Source organism: Zootoca vivipara, chromosome 15 (assembly GCF_963506605.1).
Source record: "Zootoca vivipara chromosome 15, rZooViv1.1, whole genome shotgun sequence".
In the NCBI taxonomy this organism is placed as follows: Eukaryota; Metazoa; Chordata; class Lepidosauria; order Squamata; family Lacertidae; genus Zootoca; species Zootoca vivipara.
Window position 1 is genome coordinate 44451565 of NC_083290.1, and position 25856 is coordinate 44477420.

The 25856-nt window shown below is 41.2% G+C and overlaps 1 protein-coding gene across 6 annotated transcripts in view; it reads right to left on the reverse strand.

The window, feature by feature from the left end:
- Positions 1-25856, reverse strand: part of NSD3 (nuclear receptor binding SET domain protein 3) — a 100102-nt gene that overhangs the window by 38529 nt on the left and 35717 nt on the right. For all 6 annotated transcript variants that reach the window (XM_035139003.2, XM_035139002.2, XM_035139001.2 and 3 more), the window contains exons 6-13: positions 24349-24861; positions 20208-20334; positions 11891-11991; positions 9521-9566; positions 5150-5280; positions 4408-4536; positions 3180-3306; positions 2485-2682 (exon numbers count right to left, since the gene is read on the reverse strand). In XM_035139003.2, the coding sequence (XP_034994894.1) occupies positions 2485-2682; positions 3180-3306; positions 4408-4536; positions 5150-5280; positions 9521-9566; positions 11891-11991; positions 20208-20334; positions 24349-24861 (1372 nt within the window). The remainder of the gene's footprint in view (positions 1-2484; positions 2683-3179; positions 3307-4407; positions 4537-5149; positions 5281-9520; positions 9567-11890; positions 11992-20207; positions 20335-24348; positions 24862-25856) is intronic.

The following is a 25856-nucleotide window of genomic DNA, read 5'->3' on the forward strand; positions in this document are numbered from 1 at the left end:
GTATGTTTAGAACATGGCTACAGACTCCAAAGTCTGCAACGAAGTTTTGATTTTCATTTGATATACCTAATAATCAAGTAACAGTTTTCAAAAAGCAATGACATTTTGCAACCCTAGGAGTGCAACTCCACCCACACCCTGGGGAGAACCTATTTTGGATAATCCTAACATGAGCCATAAATGGGCAGAGCCAAATTCATATTGGGATTATTCCATAGGAGTGCAGAAAGGATCTAAAACATCATATCAGGCTCAGAGGTCAGCTTCCCAAGAGCCTCAGCTCCATAAATAAATAAAGACATTTTTAGTGCTCATGTCTATGAAGACAGCTGGAAACACCTGCTGCAAACTCAGAATCAGAGTAGATTCACACACACACACACACACACACACACACACACACAACCTGCAAAGTGAGGCTTTCGTGCCCTGATTCTGCCCTTCCCCTCTCCCACATCTAGAAAAACACAATCAGTTATGCAAAATAGTTTAAAAGGTACAAGGCAGGTTTTCCCAAAAAGCGAATTGCCTGTTAATTTTGATAGCACCAATGAAAAACAGCTGGCTGGGTTGTCAACACAGGGAGCAGCGAATACCACCAGTATTTTCCAAAGAATCTCTCTTTCACCTGCACATCAAAAGCACGGTAAAGACCCTTTCTGTCCACATGGCTCCACCACTGCAAGAGTGAGGGCCATTAGCAGAAGAGTCAACCTTTTCTTTGCTTTGACTAATCTGGATGAGGCTGAGATTTCCCCCCTTCCCTTTCAACCTAAAAGAGCCTCAGTACACCAAAGGCTTGAGAGTCCCTATCCCACGTGCCTTTTTTGTGGCAGAGAATTCATATGCTCTACAACAAGGGTGGGGAACAGAACCTGGCTGATGGGCCGGTTACTCATCTCTACCCCTCCCCCCTGTAAAGTATGACAGGTGGGCACACAGACAATCAGCTGACTCTTGGGACTTACAGAGCTGTGTGGCACTTACCAAATCCTGGCAATCAGGTGGTTGTCGGCGTTTGCAAAGGACTATGCAGGTGCTGCTGATTAACAGTGCCTGCAAACTTTGGTGCAGCTGTGCCTTCTCCTGTCCCACATCTGATGACATGTGTAGGGTTGGGGCAGGCATCCCCAAACTGCGGCCCTCCAGATGTTTTGGCCTACAACTCCCATGATCCCTAGCTAACAGGACCAGTGGTCAGGGATTATGGGAATTGTAGTCCAAAACATCTGGAGGGCCAAAGTTTGGGGATGCCTGGGTTGGGGGCATGGCTTGGCCAAAATGGCCTGGCGGGCCTCATTAGGCCCATGGGCTGCAGGTTTCCCAGCCCTGCTCTATAGCTTAGCTCAAATGTATTCTAGCTAACTCAGGCATAATTCAATAAAGGCTGCTAGGAATGCTAATGGATGTTTGGTAGGCAGATGTACCTCAACCCAATTGAGCAATCCTCCAGCTATCCCTTCTTCTTTAAGTGATAGCTCCACTTTTCTGCACACACAGGGTACACAGATTGCTTTACACAAAAGATACCAATAACCAAGCAAAATATAATGTCACATCTTTTTTTCACATCCTACCGTACAGGTTTTATGTCTGCTGTACCAAAAGGTCTCTGCAAATTCTGTTAAGTAACTGAAAATAAAATGAAACAAGCTCTGCTATACTTGTTGATGGCCTAATATTTGGCTTCTCTTGTTCACTGCCAACAGCAATGAAAAACAGCCAGAGGCCATCAAGACAGGTTAATACAGTAACGACTTCTCACTCCTTGGATAGAACCAGAACAGAACTATGGCCACTCGTATTAAGCGCCTGGCTGAGTTTCTTGCTGATATGTTAACAATCTGAGACTAGCTCAGCATACCTGCATGTGTGGTGCACGAGTAGGAAAACAGACAGACATTTGTAAGTTCTATCAAACATTCTCCGTCCACTAGTGCAAGGAGTGCTAAGTGTCTTTGGGTGGTACTCAACTAAGTTTTACTCAAAACAGGCCCACTGGAGTTAATGAGTATGACTAATATGTGCTGATCCACTTTCAGATCTTGGCAATGGGTTCCTCCATCACAAGCCAACTACAGGAACTGGTAGCCTCAATTCAAGGACACCAACACCATTTTTAATTTAATTCTATTTATTTAAAAGATTTCTGACCTGCCCTTCATCATAGCATGAACGTCAACGTAGGATACACCAGGCTGCCCTTGAGCCGTGGGAGAATAAAACAGCACATTCTCCAAAGTAATTCAGTGACCACAGGGAAGCCTTGTATCAGGATACCTGGGCCAGCGTTATCAGGTTGCCTTAATGGCAGCTATGAAGACCGTCCCTGCTGCTGCTCTTCCTAGTCCTATTTTCCAGGGTCAAGCTAAACAGGCTGAGTGGTAACTGCAGCAGTCTAAGCGCCTTGGGGTTGTTGCTGCAACACATCAGAGCGTCTGCAGTTTCCTGCTCTTCTCCAAAGACAACAAGTAACAATCTTACCTTTGCTCGCTTTATGAATATCCTTCTCCATGGAGCAGGCAGTACAGCAGTGTTGGGGGCAACGGAATCCTCGGGACTCAAAAACAGCCGTAGCAAATTTGCGGATGCAGACCTCATGGTAAAATTTGCCACAGGCATTGACAGAGCAGCGTTTTAAGTCTTTGCCAGGCAGCTTGCAGGAAAAGCACGCATGCTGTCCTTTAGAAAAGAGAAATAAAGAGGACCAGCCTAGGTTAAAACATTCTGAGAGTGTAAAACAAAGCAGCCATGACAGGTGGTAGCTGCCCTAGGTCTCTGTAGACTTCTTCAGACAGAGTGGACAGGAAAGGAAGACAACTGTATATTCCTGCCAGCTTTCTGAAGCTGAGGAAGCTGACCATCTAGGTGATTTCCCCCAGTTACTCAGTACGAATAGAAAGTGGGTGGCGAGGGGGGAAGCTGAGTTAATGGACAGTGGCTAGAAGAGAAGGAGCAAATTAGCCAAGATCCAGGCTGGGAAACCAGAATAGTTTAATGTGCTTTCACACACACACACACACACACACACACACACACACACAAACACAGCGCCAATATATCTGCTAGTGAACCCTCCAGGACAGGAACACAACAGCCAAGCTGAACAAATGGCAAGCAGGAGCTTCCAGAACTCCTACCAGAAGAATTCACAAGGTAGAAGTCATTCCCTCATTTACCATTTTTGCACTCCAGGCAGATGAACTTCCCATCAGGCTGTGAGCTCAATCCTAGGCATTCTGTATGGAAGACCCTGCAGCACTCTCCTTCACAGGACACCAGAGATTCACCAGAACTTTCACAAATCTTAAGAGAAAATAATGAATATGTGATCATAACGACCAGAGGTTTTAAATGTTGAATGTAAGCAATCAAAGCTAAAGCTTAAAGAGGGGGACACCACACAACCCTGCAAGGTTCCATCACATATTTAAATTTATTTTAAAATATACATCATTCTAAACATATTTTATTCTAAGATACATATTTTTAACAGATTTTAACACTTTTTTTGAGCAAAGAACGTATCACAAAATTCAAAAAAGTGCTAAATTTGATGGCTAATTATATTCCAATCCACCTATTAGTGCAGGAAATGTGCATCAGTTTGCATCCAAATTCACAAAAACTGAATTCCTCAAACATCCCCACTCTAGATATGACATATCAGAGGTTATTCTCCCAATTCATGACTTTAAGGCTGCAAGCCTATACTCACTTATCTGGGAGTAAGCATCATTGAACTCAGTAAGACACTTAGTTTTGAGACGGCACATGTAGGCATGTGCTTGAAAACTATCACAAATCTGTATTATACGTTGTAATAGGTGCAACCCCTAAAAAGGATGTGGATGATGATTATGATAATAATAATAGTAATAACATGGAATTTCCGAGTCAGTGCCCTCAAGCTTTGTGGATCTATAGAGGTCTAAAATAAACGGGAATTCATTATGTGCTGAACAGCTGTAATTCAGTTGCATTTTGGCCAGCACTAATGCAAAGTTTGGCCAGCACTTTCTGCTTAATTTGCAAGCAAAAAAAGCAGGAAAGAACTTATCCTAGGCACTGAGAGTTATAGAGTATCAGAAGCAAGGCAAATCCTTAATTTTGCCAGAGGTACAAATGCAGAGAAAATTAGCTGGAGGTATATTATGGGAAATGCAGTCAAAGGTATGTAAGAGAAGTATTTATTAACGAAGGCTTGCATCAGCTAAATAGCTTTCAAGTCCATACTGGGATTTAATCATGTAGCATGATGCTGACCTTGTGCTGTCCAAAAAGTTTTAGCTGAAAGTAGTGCAGCTCAATCCTGTGCATTTTTACTCTGAAGTAAGTCTCACTTACTCTTGCTCCTGAGCGTATGTATAGGATTGCAGCCTTGACCTTGTCATACTTTTTATTTACCTGACATATTGTGTCTCTCTTACTTGTCCCAGAACCTCTTCTTGATAAACTTGAGTCCACAGATTGTACATCAGAAGCATCAGCATCTGCTGCAGCTGAAGGGCTGTCTGACTGTTTTCCAAAGCTACCCTAAAAGAAAAAGCCCACAGCCATTTATACTGCCAACTTTTTAAAAGGAATGCTACAAAAGATTGTAAAAGTAAATGCCACTGATTGAAAGAGAAAACCGTGACAGACAATGAAATTTTCTATGAAATCTTATCTCTTATTTTAGATCAACTCTAAAGTGTGTTCTGCCATTTCCAACTTTGTATCAATACAATGCGTAAATGAGGGAAACCTCACAGCCGGGGGGGGGGGGACTGCACCAAAATTTGAAATAAGAAAAGCTGAATTGTGTGGCATAGAACTTAGCATCTTATTTTCAATAATTTAGTCTGCCAGTTGGAGGAAGCAAAAGGAGCAAAACTGAGTATTTTCACAACCATAGGACCGTGCTAAATAAATTAAGAGTGAGGGAGGAAGGGAGGAGTAGCTGAGATTATGAGTAAGTTGATTGTTGTAGCTAGGATGTTTTCTGCATCTTTGAAATATGCAACTCTGTCCATAACACCAATCTACTCCCTACATTTCCCATTTTCAACATAAAATGCTCTGACTAATCAAGCAGAAATTATGCACAGTTCACTATCATCAGTTATTTGCCCATTTCAAAGCCCATCAAGAAATACAAAACATGTACCTGTGGATCATTAAGACCTCTTGAATCAGAGTCAGATGTATCTCTGTATGCTGAGCTGGTCAGTTCTACATCTGTTGAGGCACGACTCCTTTTCTTTAGAGGCTTACAAGAATCTGAAATCTCACTGGCACCTTGAATACAACATACTGGAATTAATCTTAAAAGATCTTTTAAATATATTTAAATGTATTCTGAAGGAGAAACTAAGGGGCTGAGTAGACACATGCAGCGATGGAACTGACAAGACACTTAGTTTAAAAGCTTCTAAAATTGCAACTACAGTCATACCTCTAGTTACGTACTTTGAACTTTGAACTTTATTGTTATTACGGCCAAAGGCCCACAATATAATCTTATGCAACACAATGTACAAAAACACTGGGCAAGACAGGATAAAATAAAGCAAGAGTAAATAAAGTTTTTAAAAATCAATACATATAGGCAGATATAATTTGCAAGAATTCCTTGGCTAAAATAGATGGAACAGTACATTTGTTTCGACAATTTCCACTATAAATCGGGTAATAAAACAGATTTTCAATAATCATGAAGTAAACCATTTTTCCTTTTGTATGAGAGAACTGTAACCAAATATCTTGCTACTAGCAGTGTTCTGCTAGAGTCGCTGTCTTGTAGCAGATATGTTAAGTGACTCCGAGTTCTCAGTCAAACTTTCTGTTATTAAGGGAAATAGAAATCTGGTCCGGGAGTCCGTGTGCAAAGGACAACAGAATAATATATGGTGGAGAGATTCTACAGTTTTGTTGTCACATGCACATAATGCTGAAATTTGTCCTTTAGTAAACCTATTGACCATAACGTTGGATGGAAAAACGTTAAATCTTGCTTTAGTAAAAGCAAATCTGTGAGCCGCAACGGATAAAGATGACAAATAAGATGGAATCTGCGGTGTGAGCCGTATACCAAGATTCAGCGGTGAACATGTACCACTTCCCATTATGACATTTTGTTGGAGGTCAAACTCATCTAGTTTTTGCATAAGTATTCTCTTGGCCGAGGCGAGATCTAGTTCCAATAGGTCCGATGGAGACGGTCCATAGGACACGATTTTTGTGTGTATCTTCTCTGCCCATGGGCTAGCGAATTCATCTCGCCAGAGACATTGAATGAGATAGAGTCTGTGTCGCAAGGACAGCCAATAACAAAAAATACGTCTCCATAGTGTGTTTTCTAGAGAAGGGATTTTTAGTTCTAAACGAATGGCTGAATTGCACACACACTGGGGCAGTTTTAACAAACTTCTCAGAAATTGATTTTGGACCGTCTCCAAGGACATCAGGTTTACAGAGGCCCCCCATAGCAGGGCAGCATAGGCCATTGTCGTGATCACTTTAGCATTATATACCTTTAAGGCTGATGGAACATGAAGAGCTCCGTCAGAGAAGAAAAAGCGCAACAGTGCGAACGAAAGAGCTTTGGCCTTATTTAGGGTACATGCGATATGTGCCTTCCAGCCCATGTTGTATTGAAAGTAGACACCCAGATATTGAAATTTGTGGACCTGTTCAATGGGTTTCCCCTCCAGTTCCCACTTATAGGTTTTCCGACTTCTTGAAAAAATTAAAACCTTTGATTTGGCTTGATTTATAGTGAGGAAATTTGATTTACAATATGAAGTAAAAATTTTAAGGGCCCTCCTAAGTCCAACTCTCGAGAAAGAGAGAATCACGGCATCATCCGCGTATAACAGCAATGGACATCTATAATTTGCCAGGCGGGGGGCATGGAGGACTAGTTGGGATTCGGCTAAGGGTGCCCTCATGTCACTGATAAATAAATTAAATTCTGTATTGATAGATACAGAATTTGTGAGGTCGCCAGCAGGAGTGATCCTCACCCTGGCAGCCGACCCTTCATGGAGTTGAATCATCAGCCACAGTAGCCTTCCATCTATGCCCCAGCGTGCCAGTTTTTCCCATAATAACCACCTAGGTATACTATCAAACGCGGCCTTTAGGTCTATGAAGGCCGCACAAAGTTGGCCTCGCGTTGGGAATGAATATTTCCGAGCTAAATGATACAAAACTATTGTGTGGTCCGTAGTAGAATGATTTGGTCTAAATCCTGCTTGTTCAGGGCCAATCAGCTGGTTTTCGTCGGACCATTGAACAAGTCTGGTTAAAAGAAAACGTTCATATATTTTCCCAATAATTGATAAGAGACTGATATTTCTATAGTTCCCCGGGTCGTCTGGGGAACCTTTTTTGTAGAATCTAGTTACATATGCTTCAGGTTGTGTACGACACGGGATACGTACGCACCGAACCTGGAAGTACTGGAACAGGTTACTTCCGGGTTCGGCGGTTCGCGCATGCGCAGACACGATGAATGACGTCATGCGTGTGTGCAGAAGTGCCGAATCGCGCTGTGCACATGCGCAGATGTGGCACTTCATGTTGAGTACTTCTCGTTGCGTACGGGGCTCCGGAATGGATCCTGTACGCAACATGAGGTACCACTGTATTCCACAAAGAAAACTCCAATTCTTTGAAAGATTGTCACTCCAACCCATAGTCTGGATAGATCAGAGATAGCCCCCAGGGTGCTCTGCAGGTGCTTTGGACTACATCTCCCCTCATTTATGACCACTGGTCATGCTGGTTGGACTGGATGGCAGTAGGGAGTCCACAACTTCTGGGAGGCACCAGGGAGAAGGGAGTAGCAGAGGGTGAGGGTGCTTTGTATAGTGTTTATTTTGTTCATCTATAACCTGTCTTTAAATATGAAATATTTTCAAGGCTGCTTACAGTATAAGCACTAAAAACAGTAATAAAAACAATTGAAGTTGAATGCTATACAGGGCGTAAAAGTCAGGGAGGAGGCAATAATGCTCAACCCTACAAAGCCTCATGAACTAAAATTCAAAGCATGCTTTAAAAAGGCAGAAAGAAAGGGGGGTTGACCATACTGTTATTTATAGATTTTTTAACCCTATTCTTCAGTAGGCTTAGAGCAGGTTACACATATCAATGGCATATTGCTGTTATTATAATGATTATTTGTCACCTAGTACAAAATGTCTCAATGACTTACTTGCATGATTTTTTAAAGTACATCATCAAATTTAAGAATAAAATAATACCATCCTCCCCTACAAATAATATTTGCACAGAAACAGCAGTAAGAGTGGTAATCACATTCCCTCAAATGCTTGGAGAAGACAGGCATCTTAACCTGGCACTGAAAGGATGTTCATGTTGGCATCAGAGGCGCCTTGCCAGGAGAGTGCATTCCATAAATGGTGGGGAGGGAGAAAACAGAAAGAAGTATTCTGCTTTCTCACCACCCTCTGAACCTCTCTCAGCGGGGCCAGGGAAATGTTGGAACAGACCTATAGTTGTCACGGTGAGCCACCCTGGCAAGGACACTTTTTACACTTTCTGCAAATTGTCCGCTCTTATACACAAAAGGTTGCACCAGAAGCAGTTATCACCACACACGTTTTCCAGCTTATATCGTATTGACATCCTTCTGTTCATACTTAGTGTGATGGAGTAGACCAAGGTCATAACAATTTCAATGACAGTTACTGGGGACAGAGGAGCTGGAAATAATAGTCTCGTCCCTGCCCTTCCACCAGTGACAAGGGCTAAAATCCATCACACTACTTGTAAGGGTGCTTGTAGGCTTCTCACGAGTAAGAGGCTCCAAACTCCATGGCTGGTTTTTACAGTTTTATTATATACATGTGTACAAGACAGAGCTAAAAAGTCCATGACTTCTCTAGTCTGAATCAGAATCCGGAAATGGCACACGTCTTGATTGGCGCCATGACAGGAACCTGGGAGCCCTCAGCTTCCACCTTTGCTCCCTGCGTTTGTCCACCCTGCGCTCCTGGGGTGAAGCTCCCCCCCCCCAACTGCTAAACCGTCTGAGCCGAAGTTTGGGGATGCCTGCTCTAAACTATATGCCAGGCTCCTTCTTGGGAGACTGGAAGAATAGGCAGATACAAATAAGGTGATATCTGAAGCCCAGTCAGGTTTCCAAAGAGAGAAATCCACATTGGACCAGTGTTTTGTGATGAACTTTCTGCTATGTAAATACATCCATAATTTGAAGCAAAAACTATATGTTGCTTTTATCAATCTAAAGTCAGCTTTCGATACGGTTCCTAGTCGGTGTTTCCGTGCACTGCTCTGGTTCGCCAGAAGCGGCTTAGTCATGCTGGCCACATGACCTGGAAGCTGTACGCCGGCTCCCTCAGCCAATAATATGCAAGAGGTGGTTAGGCAGGTGGTTGTTAGATGTGGGGCTATAATGCCTACATGGATTACTTACATATACAACACGGATGAGTAAAAATGAAATAGGCTGTATACCAAGGTTTGGGTTATAAGCAGCACCACTCACCTTTCTGTAATCCAGTCTTCACTGTTGTCTGTGGGACTGTTTCTACCTGTTTGGACAGGAAAACAAGCAATTAATAGAGGTATTTCCTGTTCCCTAGTATAAAAGAGGAAATGAAACTTCAATGCAAGCAATTAGCAAAAGGGAAACTCATGTTGCCAACCCCACCCCCACCCCCACCCCACCCCAGCAAGTCATTTCTGATCCACCTCTTACGGATATAAGTGACGCTGCCTTCTCTGAACTGGGTGACGAGGCACCTTCCCTGAACTGTGTTTACTTCAAATCATTCACTTTGTGTACTTAGTGATGGGATGGCTTTATCTTTGGTCCAGGAATCAGGAGGGGGGGTTTAGCAGCCACTCCTTGGACTACAGAAAACCCCCACAATGGCTAAGAAAAGTAAAGAGAAACAGGACACTCAAGTTCCATGTGACGCTTAACTTACTGCCCAATTTTTTTTAAAGGCACTTCCACTCAGCAAGCACTTGAGCTTCTGAGGCCATGGGCTGCTCCTCTGTATAGAGTGCTACAAAGGCAGAGTGGAGCAGGAGGCAAAGAAAGCACATTGCAGGCCTCTATACAGCAACATCAGCACAGTGCTTGGGTAGGCAAGTTGGTGACCTTGTGAAAGCACTTCATGGCCTCCAGGATCAGTGTCTTGGATCCTACATTGGAAGGCAAGCTTTCTTCCAGAGTACACCCAAGTTGTGAATTTGGTAGTTGCAAGCAGCTGCTTTTGCTAAGATCTTGCTTTTAGGCTAAATAAATAAATAAATCTACACAGGTTGGTTATATGTGCATGTAAGAAACACGTCTCATAGATATTTATTAAGGATTATTCTATAATTTTTTAAAAATATTTTATTTGGTTGTACAATGGATAAAAACATACAATAGAAGGATTTGTATAGGATACAATTGATAATACAAATATAAAATCTAAACAATCACTTGTATTTCACTACCACTCACTGCAACAGAATTAACATTGCGTCTCTCATTTGTAATTAAAATTCCAGTTATAATTTTAAAACCGAAAGGATGCAGAAAAAATTTGGAAATTCACTGCAACAAAGCTCGACCCTGGGAAACAAATATGGTTGCAGAATCCTAAGATATCAGGACGCCTTTCTCAGCATATATCACATCCAAGCTTATGCATTACAGTGCATCTCTGACCATTAAGTTTTGCTGGCCATATGCTCTTCCTGAAAAACATGAGTACAATATACTATGTTGTCTTAATTAGCTACATAGTATAAAGCAAGCAAGACTACTTGGGGAACAATGGCATGTGGTTCTTGTACCATGGTTAATTAAAAATATATAAATTACTACAACTGCAACAATTGATGCCAAGAGTTATATATCCTATTTCCCAATATTTAATATTTACTTTAGGAAAACAGTTGCACTTGAAGTCATAGTCCTTTAACTTCCACCATTTTGGAAATCCAACAAGAGAAATGTTGAACAGGGCAGCAACAGAGTGGATATTTAAATAGAAGTGTGATAGTGTATTTTCAAGACTTTCAGCTAACCAAGAAATCATGTGCAACATGCTTAAAGTTTATTAGAATTGTAATTGCAAGAAATGTGTCCCCCCCCCACATTACTTGGCCCTTGCAATAACCGTGTTAGAGAATCTTTATTACATAGTGTATATGGTTCAAGGTGGGTTGCCCTTAAATTTAAAATAGGAGCATAGTGAAACAGTTGAAACAGTGACAATAACCTTCTTGAAACCTGCAAAATCCATATATCACATGGGTGGTATGCAACTTGCCTATTCCTCTTCACTTACAACTGGCTAGTTTCAAAAGCAGTATCCTTAAAAAGGAATGCCCTGTACATGTTGGTTCTACTTAAAGGACGAAACAAAATCAACCCATCATGATACTCTTCCCCTTCTGCTAACATAAAAGGCTATAGCCTTTAAATAATGATAGTAAATATTCAAGAGTAACCAAACAAATCCATCTAGCTTTTCTTTGAAAACAAACAAAAACCTCAGTACAAACCAGCAGCTAAACCAAGGGTAAGACAAGAAAGAAGCTGGTAGCATTTCCAGAGAAAACACTGAAACATAAAATCACTATGCTCGTAACAGAAACAGCCAAAGTAAACGTATCAGCTCATGAAGAGGTCACTGTGTTCCCATTTATCCAAAGTGTGATTGATGCTGAAAAGGGATATCAGTTAACAGCAATATTTACTGAGGGATAGGATCTCAGGAGGGGAAGTCCAAAAGCAAACCCAATGGGGGATATAGAGGGGCAGGTGGGTAGGTAGAAACAAAAAGGCATCAATATTATGCAACAGAAAGTATGTATACAGTATATTTTAACTCTCTACATGGAGGAAGCCAACCTGCTCCTTTTTGATCTTCTTCTTTGGCACAACTTCAGTGGATTTCTCAGACTCTGAGCGAGTTCGTATTGATCTTCTCTGTTGCTTCTTTTCTACAGAACCTGAGGGAACATAATGGTTTCCATTACAGAAGTCTCTCTCTCTCTCACTGCTCTCTTTCCTCAATGAGGGATGACGTTCAATAGCAAAGTCCTGATTTCTCTACATTCTTCTTTGAGTGCATACTGCATAGACTTTAATCTGCCAGCTGGCGTTCTGGCTGCAGGCAATACATCTCAGTGCTTCAGGGAGAGTCATGAGTTCGGGAAAAGACCAGCTTTAATATGAAGATAAAGGGGAAGTCTAGAATTTAAAGTATTAAGAAGGGGTGAATTTTCATGTTCAGAACCTTTAAAATCAACCAGGAACTTGCTTAAATTTCATAGGTTACCAACCACACCAAGGACACAAATACGTTCTGAATTTTATTTTCAAAGTATTTGCCTATGTAGGCAATATTTTTGCATGTCTTTAAATGAACATCATATTCCTCTGTCTGAATCTAAGTCCTAGAAGGGGATGGAACCCTAAAGCCTCCATATGTTGCTGGACAACATCTTCCCTGAATGTTGGCCATCAGAAGTGGCTGGTGAGATGCAATGTCCAGCAACACATGGAACCCACAACTTCCCCAATTCCTGTCCTGCAAGTTTAGTCATTGTACAACATATAATATTCTAGTGCAATATTTTAGGGCACTTTAAAGATGAGAAACAAAGAACTATTATGCATTCTCCAAGCATGGGGCTGTTCATTCAAGACATGGAACCCAGGCTCAATATCAATAAGGGCACTTAGGGTACTCAAAGCTGCTCAGCACATGAAAACCCCAATTCACCCAAAAGGGCTTAAAAATCATTGAGAGCAAAAGTTTAATTTAAGAATCCTGGGGGAAACTTTAACAGGTGTAAAATAATTATGCAACAACTTTTGATACCCATCAAGGGACTGAAATAGACAGACTTGGAAGAGATTTATTGTCAGTGCTTAATTTCTAGAAGGAACTATGCTAGAAAGCCTATTGTCTGAAAGTCATGTGGCCCCAATCAATTAAACACAAGAATGGTATCCTGAACCTGCTCAGATGTATCACTTACTTCACATACTCTGGGAAGATCTGTGTCTTCACGATAAGCCTTATTATTATAAACTAGTGTATTTCAGCCCGTTAAATAACGGGCTCTAGAAAATTCTGGGGTTCGGAGAAGCGCTTGCGCAGCGCTTCTCCGAACCCTGGGACCTGTCATTGCTGTTGGCGGCAGGGGGACAGGAACGGAGGAGGAGAAAGCGCTGCTTTCTCCTCCTCCGTTCCTCTCCCGCAGCCGCCGACAGCAAGGAGACCTCCCAGGGTTCGGAGAAGCGCTTGCGCAGCGCTTCTCCGAACCCTGGGACCTGTCATTGCTGTTGGCGGCAGGGGGACAGGAACGGAGGAGGAGAAAGCGCTGCTTTCTCCTCCTCCGTTCCTCTCCCGCAGCCGCCGACAGCAAGGAGACCTCCCAGGGTTCGGAGAAGCGCTTGCGCAGCGCTTCTCCGAACCCTGGGACCTGTCCTTGCTGTCGGCGGCAGGGGGACAGGAACGGAGGAGGAGAAAGCGCTGCTTTCTCCTCCTCCGTTCCTCTCCCGCAGCCGCCGACAGCAAGGAGACCTCCCAGGGTTCGGAGAAGCGCTTGCGCAGCGCTTCTCCGAACCCTGGGACCTGTCATTGCTGTTGGCGGCAGGGGGACAGGAACGGAGGAGGAGAAAGCGCTGCTTTCTCCTCCTCCGTTCCTCTCCCGCAGCCGCCGACAGCAAGGAGACCTCCCAGGGTTCGGAGAAGCGCTTGCGCAGCGCTTCTCCGAACCCTGGGACCTGTCCTTGCTGTCGGCGGCAGGGGGACAGGAACGGAGGAGGAGAAAGCGCTGCTTTCTCCTCCTCCGTTCCTCTCCCGCAGCCGCCGACAGGAAGCAGACATCCCACGGTTCGGAGAAGCGCTTGTGCAGCGCTTCTCCGAACCCTGGGACCCGTCCTTGCTGTCGGCGGCAGGGGGACAGGAACGGAGGAGCGCTTTCTCCTCCTTCCTTCCTCTCCCCCAGCCGCCGACAGGAAGGACGCGTGCACTCTCTTCCCCCCCCTCCTCCAACCGCCGCTCCTCTCACGGGCCAGGGAGGGTTGTGAGGAGGCCTTCGCCGGCCTCCACCCTCGCTTCCCTGACGTGCCCTGCAGTGAGGCAGTGTCCGGCGGGAGCGGCGGTTGGAGGAGGCAGAGGGGGGGAGAGTGCGCGCGCGCAGTCTCTGCTGTCCAATCCCTGTATCCCTGGGGCACATGCGCAGTACCCCAGGGACACACGGGACAGCTTGGACGCAGGGACAACTTGGACATTATTATATAGGATGATTAAGGCCTTATTCAATCTTCGCTCATCTAAAATGCCAGATTCAGATCTGATGTGCTTCACTGACAAATGGCATTAAACATATGATCACATTGGAGTCTGAGTAGGAGTAGGTTGGAGGTTTTTTCCATTTGTAAAAGGTCAGCCTATGTTTGGTTTACCCATCAGTCCATCTGTTTATATGGTACATGGCTATTTCCTCCTCTGGCTGGATATGCAGAGGCATTGAGAAACATTTCTTCCCACATAAGGGAACGCATACCAGTAGCAGCAAACAGAATGTTTCACATGCATGAGGCCTAAAGTTCAATCACCAATACTTCCAGTTAAAAGTTTTGGCCAGGAGTGTGCACAGGATAAGAACTCTGACCTAGTCAAAGTTGGACTTTACAGAGATAACCAGGTCACGTGTCTGCCTCTGTATTAGGCAATTCCTTGTAACTGCTCCCAGAGCCTTCCAAGTAACATTAGCCTATATCAAACTCTGAGATGTGTTTTGAAAATGCAAGATATTGGCTAAAATTCCTTTCCTGTGTTAGGATAATATTGGGAACATTAAACCAAAATCCATGAACCCTCTAACTTTAAAGATAATTCACAAATACTACTTAAAATTCAAGACCGAATTAAACGCATTAGATTTTCTATTGTGCTAACCTGGACAGAATTAATGGCTAAGATGGCTTATATATGAATCTACACCTGCTCCTACAAATAATGTACTAAATAAAAAACAAGATTTTAAACACACAACTGCCATCCTGTGAAACAGAATGATCCAGAATGTGCTATGACATCAGTACCAGAGGCCTAAAAGGAGAACCATCATGTGATGAAGTGCTGGGGTAGCTGACTTGGTGCCTCCACATCTTGTTGCACTACAACTCCCATCATACCTGGCCATGCTGACTGGGGTTGATGGGAGTTGTAGTCCAACAATGTCTGAAAAGCAGATCACAACCCGGTAACTCTAAGTATAGAGGAAAAGGAACAAGAAACAAACAAAAGATGGAGAATGAATATATTTCTTCTGAACAATAAAAAAATCTTACAGGGGCCCCGCAAGTTGGTACAAGACTATTTTGAATTAAATTGTAATGGAGAGGTGGATTTAAAAACAATATGGGATGCTGGGAAGGCAGTGGCAAGGGGATATTTCATCCAACAGAACAAGATTGATAGGAATGCAAAAGAAGAAAGGAAAAAGAAATTGATGGAAGAAATAAAGAGGAAGGAGAAATTATTATATAAAACAAAGAAAAAAGAAATTAATCAAGAAATTAATATCCCAAGGGGCGAATATGAAAGTCTGGTAGATAACGAAATGGAAAGAGAAATTCAATTCTGGAAATATAAAAATTTTGAGTGGGCAAACAAACCGTGGAGGATGTTAGCATGGCAATTAAAGAAAAGGAAAAGTGAAAGATGGATAACTAGATTAAAAATAGAAGGAAAAATGATTGAAAAATCCCAAGAAATAAGGAAAATTTTTGAGAAGTTTTACACAAATCTCTACCAAAAGGAAGAGGAAAATGAGGAAGAAATAAAAAAAATTCTAAGTATAAATTACCAAAGATAACTGCAGATAAGATCAAGGCATTAAATGAAACCATAACAGAAATAGAAATAAAAGAGGTAATCCAGAAGATGAAGATTGGGAAGTCACCAGGTCCTGATGGGATTCCAATAGAATATTATAAAAATTTAGAAGATTTATTAATAATCCCATTGAAAAATGTTATGAATGAAATCTTGACAAAAGGTGTCATGCCGGACTCTTGGAGAGAGGCCACAATAACTCTTTTGCCCAAACAAAATTCGGATTTAGAATCACCCACAAATTACAGACCCATTTCTTTATTAAATTATGATTATAAAATCTATGCAGGGGTATTGGCAAGTAGATTAAATTCAGTATTAAAAGAAATACCGTATATTCCGAAGTATAAGACGACTGGACGTATAAGACGACCCCCAACTTTTCCAGTTAAAATATAGAGTTTGGGATATACTTGCCGTATAAGAAATACAAGACGACCCCCAACTTTTGAGAAGATTTTCCTGGGTTAAAAAGTAGTCTTATACACAGGAATATACAGTAATTCACGAAAATCAAGCAGGATTTGTTAAAGGGAGACAGACAAAGGATAATATTTTGGACGAAGTCCAAAAGAAATATTTTGGAATGTCTCGAAAACGACAGGGGGGAAAAAGCAGCAATTTTGGCAACTGATGCCAAAAAGGCCTTCAATAACATTTCATGGGCCTTTCTGGAAAAAAACATTAGAACAATTCGAGATTGGAAAAAGGATGATAAGAGCAATTGGAACGCTATATAAGAATCAGAAAGCCAGAATAATGATAAATGGGAAAACGACAGAAGAGGTTAAAATAGCAAAGGGCACCAGACAAGGCTACCCCCTGTCCCCATTACTATTTATTGGAGATCCTGTTAAAAAACATAAGGGAATATGAAGAGATTGAAGGGATCAAGTTAGGGCCCAGAAGGTATAAGGTAAGAGCTTTTGCTGATGATATAATAATTACCACCGAAAATCCATTAAAAAGTATTTTGAGGGCATTAGAAAAATAAGTGAATTTGGAAAATTGGCAGGTTTCAAAATAAATTACAAAAAAAGTAGTATTTTAATAAAAAATCTGGAAGATAGGGAGAAAGGGAAATTACAAGAATACAAATGACCACCAAAAGTATTGATTTATATCAAGAAAATTATGAAAAAAATTGGAAAGAGATCAAACAAAAATTGGAAATCTGGAAAAAATAAAAAATCTCACTATTAGGGAGAACCTCAATAATAAAAATGAGTATTCTACCTAAAACGATGTTTTTATTTCAAAATTTACCAATCCTTGGAGGATCAAAATGTTTCGACAATTGGAGAAAGGATTTAAGTAAATTCATTTGGGATGGCAAAAAGCCAAGGATAAAGTATAAATTATTGACCAATAAAAAAGAAAGAGGGGGGTTTAGTTTACCTGACCTAGAATTGTACGACACGGCTGCCCTGTTTTGGTTAAAAGACGGGATAGAACTAAACAATACTGAGGTTTTAGATTTAGAAGGTGCAGGGTTGGGGTTTGGTTGGCACCTATATCTGCTGAAGGAAAAAATGGAAAAACATAATAATTTTTGGAACAACATCATAAGGAAATCGTTGTACAGAACCATCAAGGCACCCTGGAGCCAAAAACGCTGTGGTGGTTATCACCTAAAGAAGCAGTAGCAGTTAAAAGAGTAAATATGGATAGAAATTGGCCGACATATAAAGAGTTGTTAGAAGAAGTGAATGGGAATTTGAAATTAAAAGAATATAATGAAATCAAAGGATATTGCAATGTTTGGCTACAATATTTTCAAATAAATCAAAGATTTTAAAAAGATAATAAAATTGGCTTTGAAAAGGAAATTTCAAAATTTGGTAAAATATTAACAGAGGGGAAGGGTAAATATATAAAAAAATTATATGATTTGCTATTGGAGTGGGCAACAAAAGATGAACAAACAAAAGTAGCTATGATTAAATGGGCTCAAGATTTGGGGAAAGTAATCATGTATGAAAATTGGGGGAAATTATGGAATCGGGATCTAAAGTATATTTCAAATTATGATTTAAAAGAAAATGTTTATAAAATGCAATTTAGGTGGTATCTAACACCGGCAAGATTGGCAAAAATGTACAAAGGAAGCAATAATATCTGCTGGAGGTGTATAGAGGAAGTTGGTACCTTTATACATGTATGGTGGCATTGTAAAAAAATTTAAACATTCTGGGATGAAATATATAAAGAATTAAAAAATATTCATTCAGAAAAGAGCCAGAAATATTCCTTTTGGGCATGCTAAATGAAGAAATTAAAGTAAGAGATAGATGTTTATTGATGCATGCAACAGTAGCTGGCAGACTCTTAATTGCAAAAAATTGGAAAAGTGAAAAAGTTCCAAGTAAAGAAGATTGGCTAACCAAATTAACAATTTACCAAAATTTAGCTGTTAAAGTTGGTATTGAAAGGGTTAAGTGAAGAGAAAGCAGGGAAGGATTCGAAATTATTTAAATTATATTTAAAGAAACAGGTAGAGAAAGCAAATCTTGTAGCAGAGGTATAAAGGGCACAAAAAGTTAAAAAGTAAAAAGAGAAAAGGAGCTAAAATAGAATAAAGTATGCAATAGGAGAGGCTGGAAGTCACAAGTGGTGGAGGGGATGGGAGGTGGGGTGAAGCTTTTTAGTGTTGTTTAATCTCAGGATGTTTCTGTTATATTGTTATTTTTGTTTTATATTATTATTTATTATTATATATATGATTTAAAGTTATGTTATCCTTATGCATTCATGATTTGGATTCAATTTTATTTCATATTTGTTTGTTTTTGTTGTTTGAATGTTTTTCTGTTTGAGATTTTGTTATGTTGAGATTTTTGTTAAGTTGTGTTGGTTATGTTAGTGTCTTTTCCTTATTTTTGTGTATTTTTTTTTTAAAAAAGCCTTTTAAAAAAAATGTCTGAAGAGCACCACCTTAGCTACCCCTAGCATGGTGGACAGCATGTTAGATTTGGACTGGGGAGGCCAAAGTTCAAATCCCCATGAAGTCAGTGTGTAAGCTCAAAGTGTGACTTGGATCACCGGGCATCTTTTAACTTTTAACTTAACATACCTCACAGGGAAAACAAACAGTTTTGTAGCATCTTTTTAAAGACTAACAGATTTATGTCTTAAGTGTTTGTGGACTGGATTACAGTGGTACCTCGGGTTACGAACACGGCAAACCTGGAAGTGTGTACCTCCAGGTTTCACCATGTGCAGAAATGCTCTGCGTGCTTCATGCATGCACAGAAGCGCCACCGCTTGTTGCGGACTTTTCAGGTTGCGCACGGACCCCCGGAACGAATTAAGTTCATATCCGGAGGATCCACTGTACCCAGAAATCAGTTTGTATTTAAGATGCTGCAAGACACATTGCTGTTTTAACAACAACAACTTATTTGGGTTTCCCCAGCCACTCTGGGCGGCTCCCAACAGAATTAAAAGCACAATAAAACATCAAAACAACTACAACATAATACTATGGCTTCCCCCTCTGAACTCCCCTGCTACCTCACAGGGATGTTGTGTATGTAAAAATGGGGAAGTCTTGAGTAAGATGATCAGTCTCTTAGAGACAAACATGTAACAAAATGTTTCCGTCACTTTTCTGTGTTCTGTAAGTTTAAGAGTTTATGACTAAAACTAGCTGGTCCAGCCACGCGTTGTTGTGGCTCATCCCTGTGTTTCCCCCCCACCCTGTCCCGATCCATAACGTATCCCGTCCCCTCCTCCCCCCAACACCCACCCAGGCGAGTGCCCACCTCCATTTGGCCTACTCTGTAAAGGCGAGCTGAGGTACTGTAGAGAGGGAAGGTTTTCTAGCCGCAGTACCAGTACTAGAGGGTGCTGTTTTGCAACCTCTTCTGGCTTCTTTTTCCCAGCATGCACTTTTGGGTGAGTTGTGTGTTCTGAAGCATGGGGTTTGGGTTTTTTTACCTTGCTCAGGTGTGTCATCTGTCTACGCAAACGGTATATGCTTCCTCTCACAGTAGCATGGGACGTTGTGAGCAAATTTGAACGCTATCAGTCAAGCGGTTTTGGTGAAAAGTGGAAACACACCCACATGCCCTTTTAACATTTTTATATACAGTACATAGATGAGAATTCCTACATTGCTTAAACTGCTGCAGCAGAACAACCTCACACACCACCACCCCAAAATAATTTTTCAATGAAGCTTTGCATAATGCATTAGCCAGTTTTACATAGTAAAGTGATGCTTCTGACTGCTGTATTCTGAAGACTTCACCAATGGAGGTGGTTTGATTTACTGGATATAACCCAGGAGTTGCAAACTTTACCTACTTGCCAACCCAGAAGATGTTTCAGGAGAGGGTGCACTTTGTGAGGAGGCTCTTTCGTTTCGCTGGTTTGAGACAGAAGTGAGTTTGTCTTGCCCCTTGATGATTATTTCAGGTTTGTTTCCTAGACCCTGTTATGAATAGAAAAGATTGAGTTAGTAACTACTGGATTAGTCCTTTGGGTTAACTACTGCATCTATGAAATAAACACTTTCAACTGCTCAGTTATAAATTTTGTATTTAAACTGAATGCCTCCAAAGTGGGAGAATAATCCTATATGCCGCAGAACAGTGCTAAGGGTAGAGAATGTCAAGGCTTTTCCAAAAAATAGTGAGGGAAGTGGGATGTCCAGCAACTCTGCTTTCTCAAATAGCCGACAGCTAGCAGTTTGCGCGGGATTCTAATCCTCATAATAGTTGCAGTCCCAGAAACTGGCACTGCACACAGACTAAGTGGGGGGGGGGGGTATGCATGCCACTGGTGCTGCCAAGCGTCTCACAGACTTCACACAGTTTTCCTGACCTGACTTTTAGCACTCATCCTAGGAAGGCTAGGCTGGGAGTATGAACAGGAAACATCAGGAAGTGTGATGATGTGAAGTGAGAAGGGTTTTTGTTTTGTTTTTTAAAGGAGACTGGGCAGAGTACCCCCAGTCATCTGCTGTTTGTGAGAGTTAGGCCCATAATAACTGCCTTGCAATAAGAGACCAAATATATTATTTCCAGTATATGTTCAATGCCAATCAAATTCCTCTGGAAAACACACACAGGGTTCATTCTTAGCATCCAATATTCAACAGATGCTTTTGTGCAGAGGAAAACAAGAGCCAAACATGTTACATTTTTAAGCAATGTAGTGAACATCCACTTTGCCACACAGGCCCAGTTCAGATGTCACCTAGGAATCAACGATGAACTATAGCTTTCCTCTCACATGCAAGTTCCTCCTCCACTTCTCTAACCAAAGCTTGCTATGATGTCAAAATCGCTACACTATTGTTTAAACTATGGTTTGAAGTGAATGTGCAAGTCATAATATGTAAAGCAAGTTGCTAACCATACTTGGCCACTTCAGATGTCATGGCTAACTATGATTAAAGAAGGAAAACAAGTGAAAGAGAAAAATACTAGTATATTCCTCAGCCTCTAAAACCATGGCCTGGTTGGGACTTCCGGTTGATCGCGGAGCCGCCATCAGTCAAAGGTCCGTTTGGCCAGGATGGGGGAAACCGCTCCAGTGCAGCGGACCCCCTCAAGAGCTTTTGGGAGGCATGGTAGGCTCCTACCTCCCCGGTAAGGTTCTGTTTAGAGCCCCCGAGAGCGAGGGAGTCAGAGCCCCAGCGCATCGGATAAAGACGCTTCCCCTGACAGCGCGAAGCTGCAAGACTGATCGGAATCAGCGGTCAATTCTTCCTAAGCAATCTTTAAATTCAAGGACTACACCATGAGTAATTTATATTGGCTTAAAAATTGAAGGATTTAGCTACAGGCGGAGATTTAAATACGGAAGTCTATCTCCCCCCACTGAGAGAAGTGAGAAGCAGTTACCTTTCCCGAAGCTGGAAAGATTTTTAGGAAGTATTAAATTTCCAAAGATTGGACTTAAATTCTCCCCTTGAGGCAAGGCAAAGGGGAGAAGGGCTGAACTTAAGTAAGATCCCTGTAAAGATTTATTTTGGACTGGGGAAAGTCCCCTTGTACGCTGGAGTCGGTACCCTGGAGGGATCAGCGAGCCACCATTATGACATCACAAAAGAACAATAAGACTGCTAAATGCTTTCTCCACAAATGGCTTTAAGAGTACTAAGGTATGAAGAAGAATAGAGAATGTTAATTTGCAACCCGTTTGGATATAACTTTTGTTTCTGAAGTTTGAAGATTCAAACTGCGCCATTTCCTGTTTTGCAACCCTGACTGTGCCCCTGAAATCCGAGACGTGCAAGATGCCAGTAGACAAAATAACACCTGACTTTCCTGATTTCCAGGAGGAACTCTTAAAATTGTTATGGGAAATTAGAAGTGAGGTATAACAGAATACAATACAGATTGAAAGGATAAACCAGAAGTGTTTGGAAATAGAAAAAAGAATGGACATATCAGAGAGTCCAGAGAAAGAAAAGCAAGTTGAACATTTAGCTGTGCTGGACAATGCAAATGATTTTAAGGAAGAAATGGAAGGGAAAGATCAAGCTGTTAAAAAAAAATCATTGAGATTCAGCATGGAACAGTGTTCTCTCAGGTGGTGGTGGGGGGAAAGACCCATGCTTAGGTCAAAAGGTTTTTTAAAAAGAGCTGGGAAAGGATCAAGTTGATGTAAAACAGCATCGAAAACCAGTATGGAACATTGCTCTCCCAGTGAGAGAGGGAGAACAGGATCCATACCTGGGTCAGAATCTAAGGGGAATAAAAATTGTCAAAGGATTGAAAAATTGCAATTCTAGTGGTTGGCATTGTGCAGCATTTAGAGAACAAGGGGGGCAGCAGGGGGGAAAGAAGGAAGTGTGGCTGTTAAGTTGTGACAGAGTGGGAGTGGGGTGAGAAGGAAAAATATATATTATTTTCTGATTGGTAAAGATGGACCGAAACTGGATTGCTCTATGAAACTTGCTGAACCGTCTGGGAGATTCCGAGTCCAGGGGAGGGGGGGTAGAATTAGATGTAAGTGCTTAAATGTTATTAGGATAGAAGTAATGTTTGAATTTATGGATATTTTTGGGAACGAATTTGAGGCTAAGGGGTGAAATAGAAGATAGATGGTTGGGAAATTAATTATAGGTTAGGAATAATCGATGAAATGTTAAGGGATAATGAAGAGGAAAATGTTAATGAAATAGAGGAAGATGAAAATGTATAAATTTTGGGAAATGGTTTAAGATATAATATGAAAATTGCTAAAGAGGGATTAAAAATGGACCCAGTGAGGGGGGGAATCGAGGAAGTCCATATAACAATGTTAAGTATGTTAAGTACTGTTGTTATTCCCTTTTTTCTTTATCTTTTTTGTATTTTATATTTTTTCATTCTTATAAAATGAATAAATATTATTTAGGGGGGAAATAAAACCATGGCCTGGCTGATTTGAATTAACGATGTCTGAAGTGGGCCATTGTCTACCAACACCTAATGACAAGCTCCAGTCACAGAATGGCAGAATCACAGAGCTGGAAGGGACCACAAAGGCAATCTAGTCCAACCCCCTGCAATGCAAGAATCTTTTTGCCCAACATGAGGCTCGAACCCATGACCCTTAGATTAAGTCACAAGCTCTACCAATTGAGGTATCCTTCACACAAATCAAATGAAATTAAATCAAATGAAATTAAGAAAATCTATTGCTAAGCCATCTCTCTCTAACTAATCATTAGGAGTCAACAAATTCACTTTATTAGCTTGACAGCGGTGAATAAACTTTCTAATCCAACAAGACAAAATTAGCACAATTTCAGGGATAAAATCCTGCCACTTTTGAAGTTGGGAGGAGGGAAGTCAGAGAAAAGTACAATCTTTGCCTAGCTAGCAAGATCATCTTTGATTTGTGAACACCTACTTGTTAGTTACAAAGCAAAGACACAAGCTAACCCAAAGCAGTCTAAACACTTGTTTGATTTAAGACTGCAATATAACAATAAAGAAGTATTTTAAATTTCATTACAGAAAATTAATTTAAATTATCTTGATTTTCTGAAACTAGGAAGGATTGGGTCACAGACTTCTTGTTTTGCTGAAGACCACAAGCATATACTGTACTGCTTTTTACTTTTTGCTACTGGCAGTGTTTTACAGGGACTGTTAGCAGCATAATACTTCACATGTGTAAGAGATGATGACAACGATGATGCTATTTTGATTAACTTTTACAATTGGGTATGGAAGATGAGCTGCTGATTTTCTGGGCATCACCTGCTAGCTCAAACTGAACAACTCTCACAAAAGGTACCTGATTTCACATTACATTTCAGTCCAGAAATCAGGCTTAGCAAGCATGGGATAATGAAAACTCCCAACATTTTAAGACTAAAGAATTCACCCAAATATTTTACACAAGCTTGCAAAGACCACATTCTGAGACAAAGGTGAGCAGACAAGAATAAACCTTTTAATTCACTGCACATTTATGTCCTTTCAAGAAATATTTATGTTGTTACCTTGGTAGAGTAAACAAACTGATCAATGAACTTTCCATTCCCAGCAGCATTCTGTAGAGCAAACACTTGTTCAATTTTAACAACTGGAGACATATTACATTTCTGAAGGTCCAAAGTTCCCTGGTGCATGGTGATGGATGCTGGCAAGGATTTTCTGGCTGCAGCCGTTTTCCATGCTATTTTAACAGGAGGGGGCTCTTCATCCACACTTGACGGCCTTCTCTGACTATTCCTCTGGACTTCAGTATTGGATGGAGAGGACACGGCCAAAACCTCACCGGTGTGTTCTGGCTGCGCATTAGGCGATGGTTTAGACCTACGGGTTTTTTTCACCTCTGTCTTAGGCGCACCAGTCCTCTTGGTTTTTGACAAAGCCTCTTCTGGCTCTTTATCTACATAGATGAAGGTATATTGTTCCGTCCTCTCTTCTCGAGTCATTTTCAGGGCTTCCTCAGCATGAGCAATGCCAATATCCCATTGTGCACGTTCTCTCTGTGGCCTTGGTTTGCGAATCTTTAAAATAAAGGAGATAGGGTTATTGCATTTACTCATTTTCACCTACAAAGCACGCCTAATTGCTGTTGTTTTGTTTGTTACAACTGAATCCGTCAGCGCTAACAGGATAGCACATTGTGGGAAACATTAGAAGGAAATGTCAGACAAGTTCATAATGCACTACAAGCATCTGAAGTATTCAGACCTCAAGATACCCATTGTGCCCCTCTCATACTAGTGGACTGACCCAAGTACCCAGATAACAGCTCCCTATACTTTTGATAACATCCCTGATTGGAAACATAGGTACATCAATATATTAGATAAAACTATAAATCAGTGTTGCTGCTGAATAGGGTAGGCAGGGTGAGTTTTCAAAACTTAAGTTTAAGGAATAGTCTGGGAAGGCTGAATCTAGGCTGTACCTACACAGACTACTAAATCTCCTCCCTGACATACCCAAATCACAACTGCCTTAATTAAATTATTATGAAATTACTCCAGCAGACAGATAGAAGATGCATCCATATAGCTTTTAATTTTTAAAAAGTTACATATGGAATGTGCACCCGTAAAATTAACTTTAAAGGAAACAGCAAATGTTGTAGATTGCTTTCAGAATAGTAAAGGTGGAAAACCAGGCCACAGTCATACAGGACAGAGGCCAGTAATGACTGGACATTTGCAATTCAAATAAACATCTCTATGAGATTGGATCGCATCCCATCTAGATGTGTGCCTTAGCCCTTAAGTCCTGTCACTGTAAGACAAGCTCGTAATGCCTTTCTCTATTTTTTCTAGAGTTTCAAAAATATTAAAATGCTGTTTTCTCAGATTCTCAGACAAAGCTGTCTACGTATTTTTAATGGTATTTTGTATGCAATACAATACAAATGGCAAACTACGTATGTTGAGCCACAGCTGATGTAGGGCTTGAGACCAGGTGAGCCAGGGCAGACCATCACCATATCCATGTCTTCCTATTTCTTTTGCCTTAAGGGCTGTTGGCACTA